This window comes from Polypterus senegalus, chromosome 4 (genome assembly GCF_016835505.1).
Source record: "Polypterus senegalus isolate Bchr_013 chromosome 4, ASM1683550v1, whole genome shotgun sequence".
Taxonomy (NCBI): Eukaryota; Metazoa; Chordata; class Cladistia; order Polypteriformes; family Polypteridae; genus Polypterus; species Polypterus senegalus.
Genome location: NC_053157.1, coordinates 243,416,959 through 243,436,353, shown reverse-complemented (window position 1 = coordinate 243,436,353; position 19,395 = coordinate 243,416,959). Strand labels below are relative to the sequence as shown.

The 19,395-nt window shown below is 38.9% G+C and overlaps 1 protein-coding gene across 1 annotated transcript in view; it reads left to right on the top strand.

Annotated features, from left to right (window-relative positions):
- The window catches only part of LOC120528375 (zinc finger protein with KRAB and SCAN domains 1-like), a 28,111-nt gene extending 10,749 nt beyond the window's left edge, over window positions 1–17,362 (top strand). The window contains exons 2-3 of the mRNA XM_039752530.1: window positions 12,270–12,814; window positions 16,271–17,362. Coding sequence (XP_039608464.1) covers window positions 12,400–12,814; window positions 16,271–16,986 — 1,131 coding nt within the window. The 5' untranslated portion in view covers window positions 12,270–12,399 and the 3' untranslated portion in view covers window positions 16,987–17,362. The remainder of the gene's footprint in view (window positions 1–12,269; window positions 12,815–16,270) is intronic.
- Window positions 17,363–19,395: the final 2,033 nt, after the last annotated feature.

Here is a 19,395-nt window from a genome sequence, read left to right as displayed (position 1 = left end):
ATTCAATCACAAACAATAGTAATCATTTTGTACAAGTTCAGTGCTAACTAGGATCTGTCATGCGGGCCACACAGACTTCTGTTGCAGGCCATGTGTTTGACATGCCTGGACTGAAGTGTGAGTCTATCCAAAACTATCATTGATTGTATTTCTGTAATTTGTGTAGTGACTTATAAAAACACAATATTACATTAAATTATACTGCTCAAAAAAATTAAAGGAACCCTTTTTAATGGGAGTATCACATCAAGTCAATAACACTTGTGGTCTATTGATCAGGTCAGTTAAGTAGCAGAGGGGCTTGTTCATCAGTTTCAGCTGCTTTGGTGCACTTGGCAATGAGACGACCCCCAAAACATAAATGAATGGTTTAACAGGTAGAGGGAGGCCACTGGCATTTTTCCCTCCTCATCTGTTTTGTCACTCATTTTACATTTGTCTACTGTCAGTGTCACTACTGGTACCCTAAGGCCATACCTGGACCCTACAGAGCTGGCACAGGTAGTCCAACTTCTCCATCAATACGTGACATTGCCAGAAGGTTTGCTGTGTCTCCCAGCACAGTCTCGAGGGCATGGAGGAGATTCTAGGAGACAGACAGACACTTACTCTAGGAGAGCTGGACAGGGCCCCTTGTAGAAGGTCCTTAACTCATCAGCAGGACCGGAGGAACAGGATGAGCACTGGCACAGCCTACAAAATGAGGCAGCAGGCAGGCCACTGGTGTGAATATCTCTGACCAAACAATCGGAAACAGACTTCATGAGTGTGGCCTGAGGGCCTGATGTCCTCTAGTGGGCCCCGTGGAGCTTGATTGGCATTTACCATAGAATAGCAGAATTGGCAGGTCCACCACTGGCAGGCGCCCTGTGCTTTTCACAGATGAGAGCACATGTGACAGACGTAAAAGGGTCTGGAGAAGCCTTGGAGAACATTATGTTGCCTGTAACATTGTTCAGCATGACTGGTTTGGTGGTGGGTCAGTGATGGTCTGAGGAGGCATATCCACGGAGGGATGCACAGACCTCTACAGGCTAGACAGCAGCACCTTGACTGCCATTAGGTATTGGGATGAAATCCTTGGACTCATTGTCAGACCTTATGCTGCTTATGTCATGTCCAGGGAAACAGTCATGCCTTAATCTTCTTATATAATACGCTACCGTGGCTGTTCGTTTGTCTGTCCAGGATTTTAAATCACCTGTAGCTCGCAAACCGTTTCACCCATTGACTTGAAATTTGGTACACATATACTACGTGATGTCTACTATCCACTTTCGGGGTGATGATTTTTATTACTCTTTTTATTTTATTTTATTGTCGAATCAACTCTCGGAAGCACGGAGCAGGGCGGCCGTGCGGTGCATGCGTATGGGCGCAGTTCTCATTCCCTACCACCTTCGCTAATCATTCTTGACGCAGATTGAAGACTTTCAGCTTAAGTGAAAAATTAAAGAAAACATACTAAGCAATTGCAACACAAAAACAAGCTTAATCAGTTTAACGCGAAAAGATGCAGATGAAAGAAGAGAAGCAGCGGTCTGCTAGGGTGGAGAACAGAAGAGCTGCTAGGAAGCAGCAAGCGCATCAACCTCTGAGCAAACGAATGCCAAACAGAGACAGAGAAAGAGGATGAAAACTAGGAATGCTCAAGTCAACTGTACTCACTGCACACTATCGTGCAGTATGCCGGTACTGGTTTATAATATAATACTTAAGGTATCTTAATTTTATAATAATATAACCTTGTATCACAGCTCCAGCTGATTCCAAACTCGACTTCAAGAGTCCTGACACGAACATGACGGATTAAAGGCCAGAAGACCTGACCGTCATCATCAAATTTTTCCATGACAGCCCTGAATACAATGAGACGGATTGAGGTCATTAATGTTGGGTAGAATGCCTAGAGGGGGCTTGGTGGTCTCGTGGCCTTGGACCCCCTGCAGATTTTATTTTTTTCTCCAACCATCTGGAGTTTTTTTGTTTTTGTTTTAGTTTTTTCTGTCCTCCCTGGCCATCGGAATTAAATTCTTAAATTCTGTTAACTAGTGTTCCCTAATTTTAATTCTTATTTATTTTGTCTTTTTTCTATTTCTTCATCATGTAAAGCACTTTGAGCTCCATTGTTTTTATGAAAATGTGCTATAGAAATAAATGTTCTTGTTGGACCACCAACAGCGAGCACATCACAGCCATCCTGCTGCACCTTCACTGCTCCCTGTGTCTTACAGGACTGAATATCAAATTCTGTGATTGACCTGCCCACTAAGGTCCTCTCATTCTGTGCCCCTCAATAATCTGCACTCTGTGGGTGACAGCAGGGTCTTCAGCTGTATATGGCGCCCTGACTGTGGACTGACCTCCTGAAATTAATGAGATCAGCTGACTCCATTCATTAGTTTAGAAGGACATTAAACAGACCTGACAGTTGGCCCCTTCTTTCAGTTTACCTCATCTGTCTGTTCAGGTACCCAGGGTTTGAATTTTTATCACAATTTATGTAATTTGTTCAAGACTTTTGGTAGTATTATATGTTGTATTTTAGTCTGAATTATTTTCTTTTATTCTATTTGAATGTTTTGTATATCTTGTCTTTATCTTTATTTAGTGAAGATATTATTTGTAGCCAATGTTATATCGGTCCTGTTGTTCTTTCTGTATTTTGGGCATAGGAAGGGCGCTATATAAATAGTATTCTTATTAGTATTTTTATTTTCTTTTGATGGCCCATCGTTTATAATAATAAGTTACAAAAACTAGAGCAGTTCTATATAAGGCAATTAATATACAGTAATCCCTCCTCGGTCGCGGGGGTTGCGTTCCAGACCCCCCGCGATAGGTGAAAATCCGCGAAGTAGAAACTATATGTTTTTATGGTTATTTTTATAATTTTAAGCCCTTATAAACTCTCCCACACTGTTTATAAATATTCCCCGCAGAGTTATACAGCATAATCCCTTTGTATTCTCTTAGATATTAGGTAAGATTCATTGAAATTATGTATATAAACACACTGTTTATATACAGTAAAACCTAAATATTATTTTAAAGATATTGAGTGTCTCCGATATCACATGTTACAGCCATTACGATAGACAGGCCACCAGCAATAAATACGTACAATGCAACAAAAATAGTATACAGTAAATGTGTGTACAGTGACACTAAACGTACGTACATGTACTAAGCACTGTAAGTAGAAAATTAATTATGGTTACTCACCAACAATGACACGATGACTTGTCCGATAACAATGAGTTTTATTTTACTGCACAACAAAGGAGAGCGTTACAGCCCTTAAAGGAGCCACTTCAGGCGATTGTGTAGCACTGCCGTTGTTCTTCTTCTGGCAGTCTTCAATCCAAATCCCTAAAGCAGATTCCATCCAGAGTACTGCCTTATTACATCCACTTACAACTTGTTTTGCACCCTGGTTAAAAGGACACTGTGGCTGTAGATCTTATATTCCTTTCCTACTTTTTAAATAAAAAGAATCGTAGCCTTCAACAAATCCAAAACGTTTACCTTTTCAGCAATCGTTAACATCTTCCGTTTACGCTTGGGCACGGCCCCTGAAGCAGTAGCAGATCGTTTTTTTTTTGAGCCATAATGAAGGGCTTGACTATGCACAAAGATAAACACAAAAGAGCACAACTCTTTACACAGCGAAACAAGCAAAAAACTTGGAGACAGACTTGCTACTTTGGAAGATGGAAGCAGAAGGAATAATTTTAGAATCAAAGGCCTACCTGAGAATCGAGAAAGTCCAAACCCAGTGAAATTCGCAGCTGAACTATTTTCTAAAATAATTGAAGACTTTAAGGCAGTTTCTGAGATAGCAGCGTCTTATCGCACATGCAAATCAAATACCATTAGACCTAGATCTTTTATTATTCGCTTCGAGAGATTATTATTTAAGATAGAGACACAAGCAACAGATTATATATGGAAATAACCACATTCGTATCTTCCCTGATTTCTCTCCAGCAACATCTACTGAACGTGCAGCCTTCTATAACATCAAACAGCGGTTACGGCAAGCCAGCGTCAAATACAGCCTCTTGTATCCTGCCAAACTGAAAGTGGAATTGCAAGGTCAATTCTATGTCTTAGCCAGCAAAGAAGAAGCAGAAAAGGAATTAAGAAAGCTGATCCTGACACTATTCTGAAACACAATAGTGAGTCGTAGCCTGTTATGACATGGCAGGGATAAATAACCTACTATTTGATCTATTTGTTAAGATAGGGGTTTTTATAATTATATATCCTCTTTATTACTCGGACACGATCTGCTTATGTTTTAATTACAGTTACAGATGTTTGTGCTTAATTTCTTTTTTTTATTTCAGTTTTTTAAATTTTATTTATTTATTTATTTTTTTAATCTTATTTAATTATTTTTTCTCTACCCTAAAGTAGACTATTTAAAATCATACTCTTGGTTTATTGTTATTGTTGTTATTATTGCATTAAGACTTATTATGCTTATTCTGGACCACTTTCTAACATCATTCCCCGGGTTTATTATCCGGGTTTATTATCTTAATACATTAAGATTGATGAAGATTATATATATTTTAAGTTCATAGTTTGTTAATGATTATATTTTAGGCATATAGTATTTTGACTATATTGGTAATAGATATCTCTGTTTTTTACTCCTAAAATGCCGCTGCGTGGGGGGCTTGTTTTGCTTTGGACGTGATCTGTCTCTGAGTATGTCAGAGGACCGGGACTGTGTGAAGTGGGGTCTAGCCTCGTGTGGGGAGGCAAAATGGGAGGGTGGGGGGGAATAAGGGGGGAAGAGAAAGAGAGCAGGCTATATCTATACCTAATCTATCCTCACAATCTTTATAATTACAACTACCAATGTAACAATAGGCTGCATGGCAATAACTATTGGGGAAATAGGAAATTAAGGTTAAAGCTGTCTCACTTCCAGTTAAGAGTACAAAATGACATCAAAAATTCAGAATCAGTGTCTCCATGATGGGACAGTTAACTTTGTGAGCTGGAATGTTAAAGGCCTGAATCACAAATTAAAAAGAAAGAAAGTACTCTTTTACCTAACAGGTTTAAAAGCTAAATTAGTATTTTTACAGGAGACCCACTTACTAAGCAAGGATCAGTTCCGGCTGCAAAAAGACTGGACTGGCCAAATGTTCCATTCTAGTTTTACAAAGAAAACTAGAGGTGTGGGAATTCTCATACATAGAACAGTACCATTTGTAGCATCAGATGTAGTTTTGGATCCTGAAGGGGGATATTTGATGGTCATGGGAGACTTATCTAACTGTAAAATGATTTTGATAAATGTTTATGCACCTAATGTCGATGATAAGGAATTTATACAAAATTTATTTGCATCTGTTCCCAATGTGAACATTCATAAAATTATAATGGCCGGGGACTTTTAATTGTGTTTTAAATCCTCTCTTAGATAGGACTTCTATAACAGGGAGGGACGACATCTAACACTGCAAAGATAATTACAAAGTTTACAACTGATCACAACTTATCAGACGCCTGGAGGTTTTTAATCCCAAACTCAAGAACATATCCTTTCTACTCACCAGTACATCATTGCTACTCAAGAATTGATTATTTCTTTATAGATAACAATTTCTTGCCTACGATTAAATCTTGCAAATACGATGCTATTGTTATTTCTGACAATGCACCTCTGATCTTGGAGCTAAAGTCACTACTATGCTCCACACACTCATTTCACAGATGACGTCTCAACCCGCTTTTATTAGCAGACGAGAATTGTACAGAATTTATATCCAAACAAATCAGTTTCTTCCTAGAGACAAATACATCCTCAAGAGTATTCCTGCAGAAATCCTCTGAGAAACTCTTAAGGCCTTCTTAAGAGGACAACAACAACCACAACATTTATTTAGATAGCACATTTTCATGCAAAAAAGTAACTCAAAGTGCTTTACATAATGAAGAAAAATAAAAGACAAAACAAGAAATTAAAATAAGACAACATTAGTTAACATAGAAAAAGCGTAAGGTCCGATGGCCAGGGAGGACAGAAAAAAAAAAAATCCAGACGGCTGGAGAAAAAAATATAAAATCTGCAGGGGTTCCAGGCCACGAGACCGCCCAGTCCCCTTTGGGCATTCTACCTAACAATAATGAAACAGTCCTCTTTGTATTTAGGGTTCTCACGGATGAACTTGATGATGATGGTCATGCAGACGTCTGGCTTTTAATCTATGGCAGGACACCGGAAAAAGAAACAGAAGAGAGAGTAGGGATTAGTACAGATTTTAGGGCCACCATCAATAGTTATTATAATGAATTGGATATACAGAGTATCAGGATTAAATTACACTGATGTTATGAGAAGGCCATGTTAAAGTAATGTGTTTTCAGCAGTGTTTTAAAGTGCTCCACTGTATCAGCCTGGAGAATTCCTAATGACAAGGCTATTTCAGATTTTAGGTGCATAACAGCAGAAGGCCGCCTCACCTCTTTTAAGTTTTGCAATTGGAATTCTAAGGAGACACTCATTTGAGGATCTGAGGTTATGATTTGGAATATAAGGTGTCAGACATTCCGATATATAAGATGGAGCGAGATTATTTAGGGCTTTATAAACCATAAGAAGAATTTTAAAGTCAATTCTGAATGACACAGGTAACCAGTGCAGTGACATCAAAACTGGAGAAATGTGTTCGGATTTCCTTTTCCTGGTTAGGATTCTAGCAGCTGCATTCTGCACTCGTTGCAAGTGATTTATGTCTTTTTTGGGTAGTCCTGAGAGGAGTGCGTTACAGTAATCTAGTCGACTGAAAACAAACGCGTGAACTAATTTCTCAGCATCTTTCAATGATATAAGAGGTCTAACTTTTGCTATGTTTCTTAAGTGAAAAATGCTGTCCCAGTGATCTGATGAATATACAATTTAAAGTTCAGATTACAGTCAACAGTTACCCTTAAGCTTTTTACCTCCGTCTTGACTTTTAATCCTAATGTATCGAGTTTATTTCTAATAGCCTCATTGTATCCATTATTGCCAATCACTAAGATTTCAGTTTTCTCTTTATTTAGCTTGAGAAAGTTACTATTCATCCATTCAGAAATACAGTAAGACATTGTGTTAGTGAATCGAGAGTCGGGTCATCAGGTGCTATTGATAAGTACAGCTGTGTGTCATCAGCATAGCTGTGGTAGCTCACGTTGTGCCCTGAGATAATCTGACCTAACGGAAGCATGTAGATTGAGAAGAGCAGCGGACCCAGGATAGAGCCTTGTGGAACACCATATTGGATATCATGTGTCTTTGAGTTGTAATTACCACAACTAACAAAGAATTTTCTCCCTGCCAGGTAGGATTCAAACCAATTTAAGACACTGCCAGAGAGGCCCACCCATTGACTAAGGCGATTTCTAAGAATATTGTGATCAATGGTGTCAAATGCGGCACTCAGATCTAAGAGGATGAGAACAGATAAATGGCCTCTGTCTGCATTTACCCGTACGTCATTTACTACTTTAACAAGTGCAGTTTCTGTGCTGTGATTTGTTCTAAAACCTGACTGAAATTTATCAAGAATAGCAGGTTTATTTAGGTGGTCATTTAACTGCATAATGACTGCCTTCTCTAGAATTTTACTTAAGAAAGGCGGGTTAGAGATGGGTCTAAAATTTTCAAAGCGGAGGGGTCAAGATTATTTTTCTTAAGTAGGGGTTTAAGTACAGCAGTCTTAAGACAGTCTGGGAAAACCCCCGTATCTAATGACGAATTAACTATGTCAAGAATATTATCAATTTGCACGCCTGATACTTCTTTGAAAAAACTTGGTATTAGATCAAGGACGCAGGTGGAGGGTTTCAGTTGAGAAATTATTTTATGTAAATCAGGTAAATCTATCCTCGTGAAAGAGTTTAATTTGTTTATACAGGAGTACTGGGGTTTCGGAGGATCCTTTGTGTTGGAGAGATATACTATGTTATTTCTAATATCATTAATTTTTTGATTGAAAAATACAGCGATAGCCTCACAGGTTTCACTGGAAGTACTTAGGAGGCATTCCTTTGAGTTACCTGGTTTAGCAGACGATCAATCTTCGAGAATAAGACTCTGGGATTACTAGCATTGTTATTTATAATCTTAGAGAAATGGCAGCGCCTCTCAAGACGGACAGTGTTAATGTATTCTGTTTTAACTTTTAATATTTCATAGTGGATAGTTAGTTTAGTCTTCCTTCATTTATGCTTAGCTCTACGGCATGTTCTCTTTAAATCAGACACTCTTTGCGTCTTCCATGGTATAACAATGTTAGAAGGACAGATTATCTCATATCTTTCCCACAGAAATAAATTAGAAACCAAGAAAGTAGCAGAGCTAAAAAGCGAAATTACTAGAATAGATGAAGAACATGCCAGGGTTCCAAGCGAGGCTCTACATAGGAAAAGGCAGGCTCTGCATTCAGAACTAAACCTCTTGACAACTAAAGAAACTGAACAACTAATTTATAAATCCAGACATCATTACTATGAACACGGAGAGAAAGCTAATAAACTTTTAGCTCAACAAATTCACAAGCAAGAAATCCGCAACGCAATCCCAGTAATCACCAACACGAACGGAGACAAAATCATCGACTACAAAAATATAATGCACACATTTAAAAATTACTGTAAATCCTTATATTCTACTGAGTTTAAAGAAGACAATACACAATCTAATGTATTTCTGGATACATTACAGATACCACAAATGGACACTTTTAGTGAGGAGGAACTCGATAAACCTCTGGCGTTATCAGAATTACTAGATGCTATAAAGTCATATTAAGGCGGGAAAGCAGCAGGCCCTGATGGCTACCCTGTCAAACTCTTCCTCAAACTTTTCGCCAAGCATTAATCACCATTTTTCTTAAACAAAATAAGGACTTATTACAATGTGCATCATATAGACCAATTCCACTTTTGAATAACAACATTAAGATATTCTCAAAAATTATAGCTAGAAGGATGGAGAAAGTGCTCCCCTTGGTAATATCACAAGATCAAACTGGATTTATCATGGGTCAACACTTATCCTCAAACGTTCGACGCCTGTTTAATGTAATATACTCACCAACTAAGTCAAACACCCCAGAAATATTATTATTATTGGATGCAGAAAAAGCATTTGACATGATTGAATGGAAATAACTTTTTACTACATTGGAGAAATTTGGGTTTGACCCGAACATTTCTGCATGATCAAACTACTGTGTACCAGTCCAGAAACTTCAATTTGTATCAACAACATTTGTTCAGACTACTTTAAACTAGAAAGAGGTACCAGACAAGGATGCCCTTTGTCACCGCTGTTGTTTGCAGTCACCATTGAACCACTGCCAATACATTGTCGAAATGCTGATGAGATAAAGCGGATTATCAGAGAAGGACTGGAACAGAAAATTTCATTATATGCAGATGATATGGTACTGTATATATCAGACCCACAAATTTCTGTGCCTGCAGTCTTAACAGCACTCACAGAATTTCAAAAGATCTCTGGTCTCAGAATTAATCTGAATAAAATTGTACTCTTTCCAGTGAATTCTCACGCATATAATATAATATTATACACTCGACCTTTTATCAGTTTAAATACCTCGGGGTAAACTTCACGAGTAAACCTAAAGCTCTTTATCAACAAAATTTTGCCGTCTGCATGGAAAAATTAAGGAAGACTTGCATAAATGGTCAACCCTTTGTCTTACTCTAGATGGAAGAATTAACACTGTTAAGATGAATATTCTTCCTAAGATCCTTTTTTTTATTTCAAAACATTCCAATATACATCAACAAATAATTTTTTAAGCAATTAGATTCAATAATAACCTCATTTATTTGGAACGCAAAACATCCACGTATCCAAAGAGTGACCCTACAAAGACCTAAGGCAGAAGGTGGCATGGCTCTACCCAACTTTCAGTTTTTATTACTGGGCAGCAAACATACAATCTATAAAAACCTGGACACAAATAGATAAACATACACAGGCCTGGTCCACAATAGAAGTAAAATCCTGCAGTACTTCTTTATATTCCCTGCTCTGTTCCCCAATAAATGCAAGCTATCGGCAATATAGTAATAACCCAATTGTGCTTCACTCACTCAGAACATGGAACCAAAGTAGAAAGCATTTTAAGATGGAGAAGCTTTTATCTGTGGCACCTCTGCAAGATAACCACCTCTTTCAACCTTCACAAACATACACTGTAACAGGCAGACTTTGATTTGTTTAATAGGAAATAAAAAATACAAACATTACACAAGCTAGTGATGCTGGAGGGATACAGTAAAATCTACAGCTGGCATTGCATTACGAGTACATTTGTGTGATATTTAAAACGGTATTGTTTTATTTAATGTTTTTTATCCTTTACAACTACTTTAAGTATTTCTGTACACTTTGATACTTTGGCTTACTAGAGATGGCCGTGTTAAATGAAGAACAGGACTCAAGCCAATTGGGCTGTTTGTGTTGGACCACATGAAGCATCAAAATACAAAATGTGAAAGCTACAGAGCTCAGCAGAGCCGCGACTTGACTATTATGGGCTGGAGCTCAACTGTCTGTCCTCATTGTTTAAAGTGGCAGTGCCACCTCGGAGACCTTGGTGAGCAGATTCTGATGCCCATGTTGGTGAATCCCTGTTGAGCCCACTCCTATTTTGCCCCTCAGACCCTCGTGCCACTAGGTGGTCTTTAGGAACGATTCCTGCTGAAGTCTCTTTTTAAAGGGCATATCCATCTTGTGGTTTTCCACCTCCTCAAATTCTCCATTTCTTTTCCAGCTGCTTATCTCCTCCTGCTTTGTTGACTCAGCTGATATCTCCGTTATTTCCACACACAAGTCCCATACTTACAGTTCATTAGTTTCTGGTTCAACTTGCAGATTATCCACACTTGATGTGTCAACAGACCCTTCTGTGTCAGCAGTGCTGTCAGGATCAGTAAACTCTAAATTATGCCAATTTCTGCTTTGCCAGCCCAATCTAATTCTTTATCTGTATGCCACCATCTCTGTCCACATATCTCACAGTTTGCCCCTTTTTTAAAAACACAATGACTCCGTCTTAACCTATGAGTTTGCTGAACTTCAGCATCGACATCATCTACTGGGACTGAAGAGTTTAGAGTCTCCTTCTCATCTCCAGTGTCTTCATTATATGATATAATGTTAGATAAATCTCTCTCTTCATCTCTCTCACTGTTGGTGGTATGTCGATTGTCACCTTTACCATTGACTTTACGTAGTCTAGAATTGTGGGCACTTACAAGAACACCTCCACGTCTGACACATTTCACAACTCCACCCTGTCCAGTGACATCTGCAGGTCCCCTTCCATTCTGCACAGTCCACTCTTTTGTCGTCCACTTTGTCTCAGATTTATCATTTTCAGAATTAACCTGTCTCTGGAGTGCTCTTCGTATTCGGTCTGAACACTCAGCTTCAGTAAATGCTCTTCTTGGAGTGTGCAGCGCTAGAATATGTGCTCCACTGACACACTCCTAGTGTTGCCTTCTAGGGCGGGTGGTCTGCCCGCAAGAACACAAGGAAGATTTGGATTTCGAGCAAACACCGGCTGATATGAGCTGTACATATAAGCATTGTGCATTGTATTTTTTACCATTAGTGCCCCGTGGTGCTAATCTGGAACTCACCAGTCACATCCAGTATTCTTTGTCACTTTCTGTATAATTTCTGTGAGTGTCTGATTGTGTGTCTCAGGTTGTCCATTACCCCAGGGACCGTATGAAGTGGTGGTCTTTGTTTCAATGTTAATATTCTCTGCCATCTCTCTGATTCCCCACCATTATCACCAATTAGTTTCTGAGGAGCTCCATGTACTCTTATCTGGCAATGAATGAATGAATTGTTTCACAATTTCTGATGGTCTCTTTGTGTTTACAACACTTCCTGCACTGAAATGTGTGAACGTGTCAATGATGTGAAGACCCCGTACTCCTGTTTGACGTTCATGTCAGTCTATCGCCAACAAAGCCCTAAATATGACAGCTTTAATAGACCTGCCATTGCTGTGTCCAAACATGATGGTGCCTTGTAAATAAAGTGTTGTCATATCTACATGGTGGCACTGAAATGTATGCAAATCCCCTTTAATGAAGAAAATCAAGACAAATGTGTCTTTGAACTAAGCCTCATGGAGGGCACTGTGACCCTGAAATGTGTTCATTATTTTTACTTACTTTATGAAGTTAATTCTACATTTTTATTTTCACAGTTCTTTACCATTTCACATGGCCATACACTGAAGTGTCTAATGACCTCCAGCTCGGGGCTGTCCATGTGAGAAGTTAATCTGGGAAGAGAATGGCAGACACTTAAAGAGAGAGAAGAGTTTCCCACAGAGCATGGCCTCTGCCAAAGAAGATGGCATGGATGAAAGAACTGTGGACATTAAAAAAGAGGACTGTGAGCGGCTCACACCAGAGGATGTGTGTGTGAAAGTGGAGGATCATGAAGAAAGAATTTCAGTTTTTAAAGAGGAGGAGGGGTGCAAGTGGATGACTGCTGCCATTAAAGCTGAGAATCTGAATGACTTCTCAATTGGTTTTGAACTTCAAAAACATGAAACTGAAGATATTGTCAAGAAAGAGGCCTGTGAAGAATCTCCATTCAGTTTACAGCCTTGGTCCACTAATATGGGACGACTGGCTACGCAGAAGAATTCTGTAGAGCTGAAATCAGAGTTATCAGAGTCTAAAGAGAAAATCACCGAGGAAAATGGGAGAGAAGGAGAAGAGTCAACTGGGAGTGTTGGAATAAGTGAGTAATGTGATTAAATATAAAAGATAGAAAGCATTTATAAATTCTAACGGTGGGTGCTTTTGATGTTTTTAGAATATTGAAATGAGAGTGGAAAACACGGTTAATTGAACTTGGATAAAGACCACCTGCTTGGGTGCATGATAAACAACAGGTTACCTAATAAATGATGAAATAGAATAACTTGGGTGAATAAGGAAAAATCTAAAGTGTTGAGCGCATGACTTGAACATCATGAGGCTTTGACTGAAGCTGTGATGTATGTTAGGCCAACAGTGCATGACGTTCAATGAAAATATCAAAAGTCATATTTTTTTAAATACTTGTATATTTCTTAAATTGTTTGGCAGTAAAGGCAGAAATGTCCACAAAAATAAATAAATAAGTAAGAATAAAATCCTCAGCCCTGTGCACTAAATAAGAGTAATAATATGTGCCTCATCTTTCTAATGGTAATCTTATGCACTTTAACGTTACCAGTGACAAGAGCTACCTGTACGAGCCATGATGACATTCGGGGGTCTCAGGGTCTTCTTGTAGCATCTTGTGTTCTGCTCTCAGCCTGAACTTGCTGGGGCAGCATGGCCTGGACAAGTTTGCCGTGGTGTGAAGTCTTCACTTGGAGATGATATTTGGGCTCTTCTGTCTCCCACAGTCACATCGGGTCAGTTTGGAGTCACCACTCCACTTCATCTGCATGTTTTTGGGGATGAAAGGAAGAACCAGAATGACCAGAAACCCCATTAGCAGTCCCAATATAGAACAACTGTGGGCAGGATTTGATCCCTGAACAATAAAGCAGCTGTGCTAAACACCGTGCCCCTTAACACAAGCAGATATATTTGTATATTTGTAGGCCAGATTAGGTTCTAGAGTATGTAAATATCATCACATACATTACACATAAGAACAGAAAACCCAAATTCTGACACATTTTTTGGTAGAGAGGGTCTGATCGTAGTCTTTAGAGCTGATATTGATCACCCATTCCATTCCATTAGGATCTTCTGATATCAATAATAATAATACCATCCATCCATTATCCAATCCTCTACATCCTAACTACAGGGTCGTGGGGGTCTACTGGAGCCAATCCTAGCCAATACAGGGCGCAAGGCATGAAATAAACTCCGGACGCCAGCCCACCACAAGACACCACACACTAGGCACAATTTAGAATTGCCAATGCACTTAACCTGCATGAGTTTGGACTGTGGGAGGAAACCCACGCAGACACGGGGAGAACATGCAAACTCCACGCAGGGAGGACCCGGGAAGTGAACCCAGGTCTCCTAACGGCAAGTCACCAGCACTACCCACTGCACCACCGTGCCACACTAAAATAATAATAATAGTCTTTCTTTTTTTAATAATAAAAGGCTCTGATCGGAGTCTTTAGAGCTGATTTTGATCACCTATTCCATTCAATTATTATCTGCTGATATCAATAATAATAATACTGTGTTTTTGATTTTTTTTATGAAAAATGCATTTTTAGCCATTCATAAACTTCACATTCCATAATAAAGTGCTACTGCATACAGCATACACACAGAACGTTTACCCATAATGCACACATAATGGAACAAAAACAAGCTGAACAAAACAAAAAGCATGTCTTAATCATACTCCACATTTCTAATCAAATACAATGTTCAGTTAGATATAAGTAGCCGTCACCACGACAAGAAGAAAGCGAGACACTCTTAGTGACCTCTTCAGGTTCTTATCTAAGAATATAAGCATCTCTGAATGTTCTGAGGACAGTCTGGTCCTCCTGTCATCCACGACGTGTGCTGCCGTACTGAACAGACCCTCGCTGTCCCCATTCGTATAAGGAGGGCACAGGTAGGACGACGACTTTTATTGGTCCTCCTGATAGCCAGTGGCCCAGCATCTCTTGTGGTATGAGGTTCACAGAGATAAAGATTCACCTCTGATACTGCTGACTCAAATATCGTTTTTATCTTTATTGACAATTTCTTCATGAATTCTGCAGTTCTGTTGGCGGGGAGTTTCTTTGGATCTCTCGGCTGTTGTCTGTCACTCCGAGTGCGTCTGTGTGGTTGAGACACCAGCACTAAGCAGTTTGTGTTTGTGATTTGCAATCATCTGTGAAATATGTGTCCTTATACCATTGTTTAATTTGGGGTAAAATCCTTATGATGATAATATCTGTTAGAGTTTTCATAACTGTATAGTGACTATTCACAGTCGATGCTTATTATGCATAATTAGTATTATTTTATTTATGTCTAATAACTAGAATTATACCATTCTACCCAACAAGCCAATAAGAGGGCTGATTATAATTTCTAACTATTCGACATCCACTTGATAAGATTTATATTTATGTACCAGCTCAGTAAAACTCTGCTTCCCTTTCCTCCCGTCTACCTACACATTCACTGAAAGGCTAATCAAAGGGATTTTAGTCAACATAGCTAATGCCTGGTTAATTAATTATACAAATAAATCAGTCAACAAACACTCACTAGCAGATGGAATCGTGGGTCTAAATGATCCAGAAGGTGACATCTTCCAGAACTGAAAGCGTCTGGTTGTCCAGGCTTACGAATTCCACTGTTTTTGCTGCCACAGTAAGTCTTTGGCATTCTTGCTGTCAGTATTATAAGGTCGAGTTTTCTAAGTGCTGCCATCTTTGGAGGCCGAGTAAGAGTAGGTGACTGAGTTAGACTGAGCTTGCTGGTCACCTCAGCCTTTGAACAGCTCGTTCTTCACACCAGTCCCTTTTGTGTTGACTTCTCAGATGCTGAATAAGGTTTGTAATGTTGAAAGTGTTAGCAGAGAATCCTCCATCACTGACTTCTTTTTGCACATATATTACAAACCACAAATTTGTAATCTCTTGTTGGAAGGCAATAAAAATGTTAGACTGGCGATGACGTGTTTCTGTATTTTGGTAATGTTGGAACTTTGTCTTGCATGCTTTTTATCATTCAAGATCAGATGTTAAGATCAACTAATTTGCTGATCATCGGTCAAGTCATTTGGAGTGAAAATTTGGCTAATTTTGATTTGTGATCGATTGATCAGGTCAGGCCTGTCTTTCACATGTGAGCGAAAGGTGGAGAAATTAAACAGACAGCAGCAGAACATGTAAAGACAACGCACAGAGAGGCCAGACCATAAATGCCACTTCAGTGTGAGGAAAAAACTCCAACCAGTGTGCCACCACTTTACTTATACTGTTTCATTTATTTTAAAAGGCCGGGTAGTGGTTAGAAATTTGAATGTCAAACTCTGAAGTAGCAGGTTCAAATTCAGCTATTGACACCATGTGACCTTGAGCTAGTCGTGTGACCTGCCTGTGCTCCAGTTGGAAAAACAAGAGAAATGTATCCAATTATGTCTCAAATGTTGTAAATCGCCTTGGATAAATGTGTCAGGAAAATAATAATTATAATAATAGTTAAAATGTTTGTTTTATTTCAGATTTACAGAAGAATGACAGCTTCTCTCCACCTTCATTTGGTCAGCCCTCTCCTCAATACAAAGAGAAAAGTATGAAGAAATCAGCAAGAGGATCAGAGAACCAGGCAGCAGCCTTTTTGCAGTACAGTTCTCTCCCTGCTACTGGAGTAACACAGACAGAAGCCATTGAAACTGATGGACAGCAAGTGGAGAAAGAAATCAAAATTCACACTGGAAAAAAATGTTGTTTGGAATGTGGAAAACAATTTACATACAAAAGTTATCTTAATAAGCATATGAAGATTCACACTGGAGATACAACATATTGTTGTAATGAATGTGGTAAGTCGTTCTTAAAGAGAAGCAATCTTCAGAACCACAGAAGAATCCACACTGGAGAAAAACCTCATTGCTGTCCAGAATGTGGTAAGTCATTTTTAAGGAGAAGCTGTCTTCAGAGACACATAAGAATCCACACAGGAGAAAAACCTCACTGTTGTCCAGAATGTGGCAAGTCATTCTTTTGCAGAAGCAGTCTTCAGAGGCACAGAAGAATCCACACAGGAGAAAAACCTCATTGTTGTTCAGAATGTGGGAAGTCATTCTTAAGTAGAAGCCATCTTCAGAGGCACAGAAGAATCCACACCGGAGAAAAACCTCATTGTTGTTCAGAATGTGGTAAGTCATTCTTAAGTAGAAGCCATCTTCAGAGGCACATAAAAATTCACACAGGATAAAAAACCTTATTGCTGTCCAGAATGTGCTGAACAATTTTCTAACAAATGCAGTTATTAAAGGCACACAGAAATTGTTACCGGAGAGAAGCCATATTGCTGTTCTCAATGTGGTAAAAGGTTTTAAACATTCGCTCTTTTCAAGTAAACACCCCAACTCACACTAAAGCAAAAATGCAGTATGTATGCTCTGAATGTGGCAAATGTTATACAAACCAGAAAGGTCTTTATCCTCATGCCAAAATGCATACTGAAGAAAAATCTCATTTCTGTTGTGAATGTGAGAAACTATTCTTATATTTAAGGACACTTCAGTGCCACATCAGAACTCATACTGGAGATAAACCTTATTGTTGTCCTGAATGTGATAAGCAGTTCTCACAACATAGCACCATAAAGAGTCTCATCAGATGTCACACCGGAGAGAAACCTCAACTTTGCTTGGAATGTGGCAAACAATTCTCACTCCTTAATTTTCTGTATAAGCATACAAAAAGTTATACTGGAGAGAAGACTTACAGTTGTACTGAATGTGGAATGCGATTCTCATATAACAATTCTCTTCACAATCATAAAATAATTAATTCTGGTTAGAAACAAAGCTGTCCTGATTGTGGCAAACTTTTCTCAGACAGCACAGCAAGATCACATGAGAATTCATGCTGGAGAAAAACCTTATTGCTGTCCAGAGTGTGGCAAACGATTCTCATGTCCAAACGCACTTTGCTTCCACAGAAAGATCCACACTGGAGAGATGCAGTACACCTCTTCTGAATGTGGTAGAGGGTACTCTTCCAGAAGAAATTTTTGTAGAGACACATATTTTGTAAAGACATATTGGAGTAAAGCTTGTCCCAGAAATGACAAATGATCTTTCCATTGGATCCTGAAGAAAAATCTTCTGAATGAAGATAAAGGACTGTAGTTGAAAATAGTTAATATGTACATAAGAATAGTGGAGAAAACACTGAAAGTGGCAAAAAGATCCTAGATGTAAGGTGACCTCAGAGCCACATATGAATTCTGTGGAAGAATAATTTTACGGTAACATAGCATTCATCTTAAAGATATTGCAATAAAGAGTTAATAAATGTGGGAAAACAAATAGTGAAAGGTCAAGTGAACAACAAAATGTACACTGAAATATAAGATCTGGTTTAGGAAAAGTATTGAGATGGTCAAGTAAATAAATAATGTACCAGAAGAAAGGTGGATGTGATATACAACATGTACTGAAGGATAACTACGACATCAGCAGATGTAATATAAGCAACGAGAATGGACAATTGTTATCTGCACAAATATTTCAAGGGTGGTGGTGCGACTCAAAGGTTTAAGAAGAGCAAGAATATAATACAACTGACTTTTATTTTATATAAATCATTTGGGTGTAAACCAACAAACCAACCAAGGTAGTATGTTTACATTGATTGACACTGCATGCAAATTCAACAGTTTGTAAAAGGAACCTCTGTTCTTAGTTATTCTGATCATTCTGCCCAGGCTGTGAGAGACTGCTTTTGAAGAATGAACCCTTAAGACATTTTGCTGAGGAGTAATTAAAAGATACAATGAACAGCTCTTCTCCTGTCTGATTATTGAATTGTACTGTTAGAGGATGTTTCTTTTTTTAATTAGATGTTACATTTCGACCACAATTCACACTGGAATACAACACATATTTCACAAACAGGAAGAATCTTCTTCAACAAATTCTAGGTGCAAGAATAATTCTCATTGTTGTCCTAAATGTGATTAATGCTTTTCACACAGCAGTGGCCTTCAAAGTCATAAATGACTGCCTTACTTGTGGTGAGCCTCTTTCCTATTCTGGATGTTGAAAGTGGTCCTCCTGTATCAGCCATCATCAGCAACTCATAAGATTTCATGAAGGACTCAGACACTGTACTGCCAGGACATCAGCCATTCCGGAACTGATCATCTCTACACCAGTGCTGTGATATAAAATGGTGAACAATACAAACACCAGACAACAGAATGAGGTACCAACAGTACTGTGTGGTGATAACAACTTCAATCACAGAGCACAACTGAAAAAGTTCAATGTAATAATAAAAAATGGAGAAGTCAAATCAAATCTACAGTGCAGTGCCAACTACCAGGAGGTGCCACTGACAACGAGGGGAATATTTTTGTTTCGGAACTTTGGAGATGGGGACTTATCTGAGGAGCAATGAACTTGTACGGTCTCTGGGATGTCATCTGATGGCTGATGCCTGGGCTGAGTGCAGACAGCCGTTCTTAACCCTGATAATGAAGAAGTCATTTAGTGATGTCAGCTGCCAGCCAGTGCTGTCCAATCAGATACTGGGGAGGGACAGTCGAGGAGGACAGGAGACTAAAAAGAGAGCCGTGACATGACAGACTAATGTAGAGGGGCTTTATAAGACT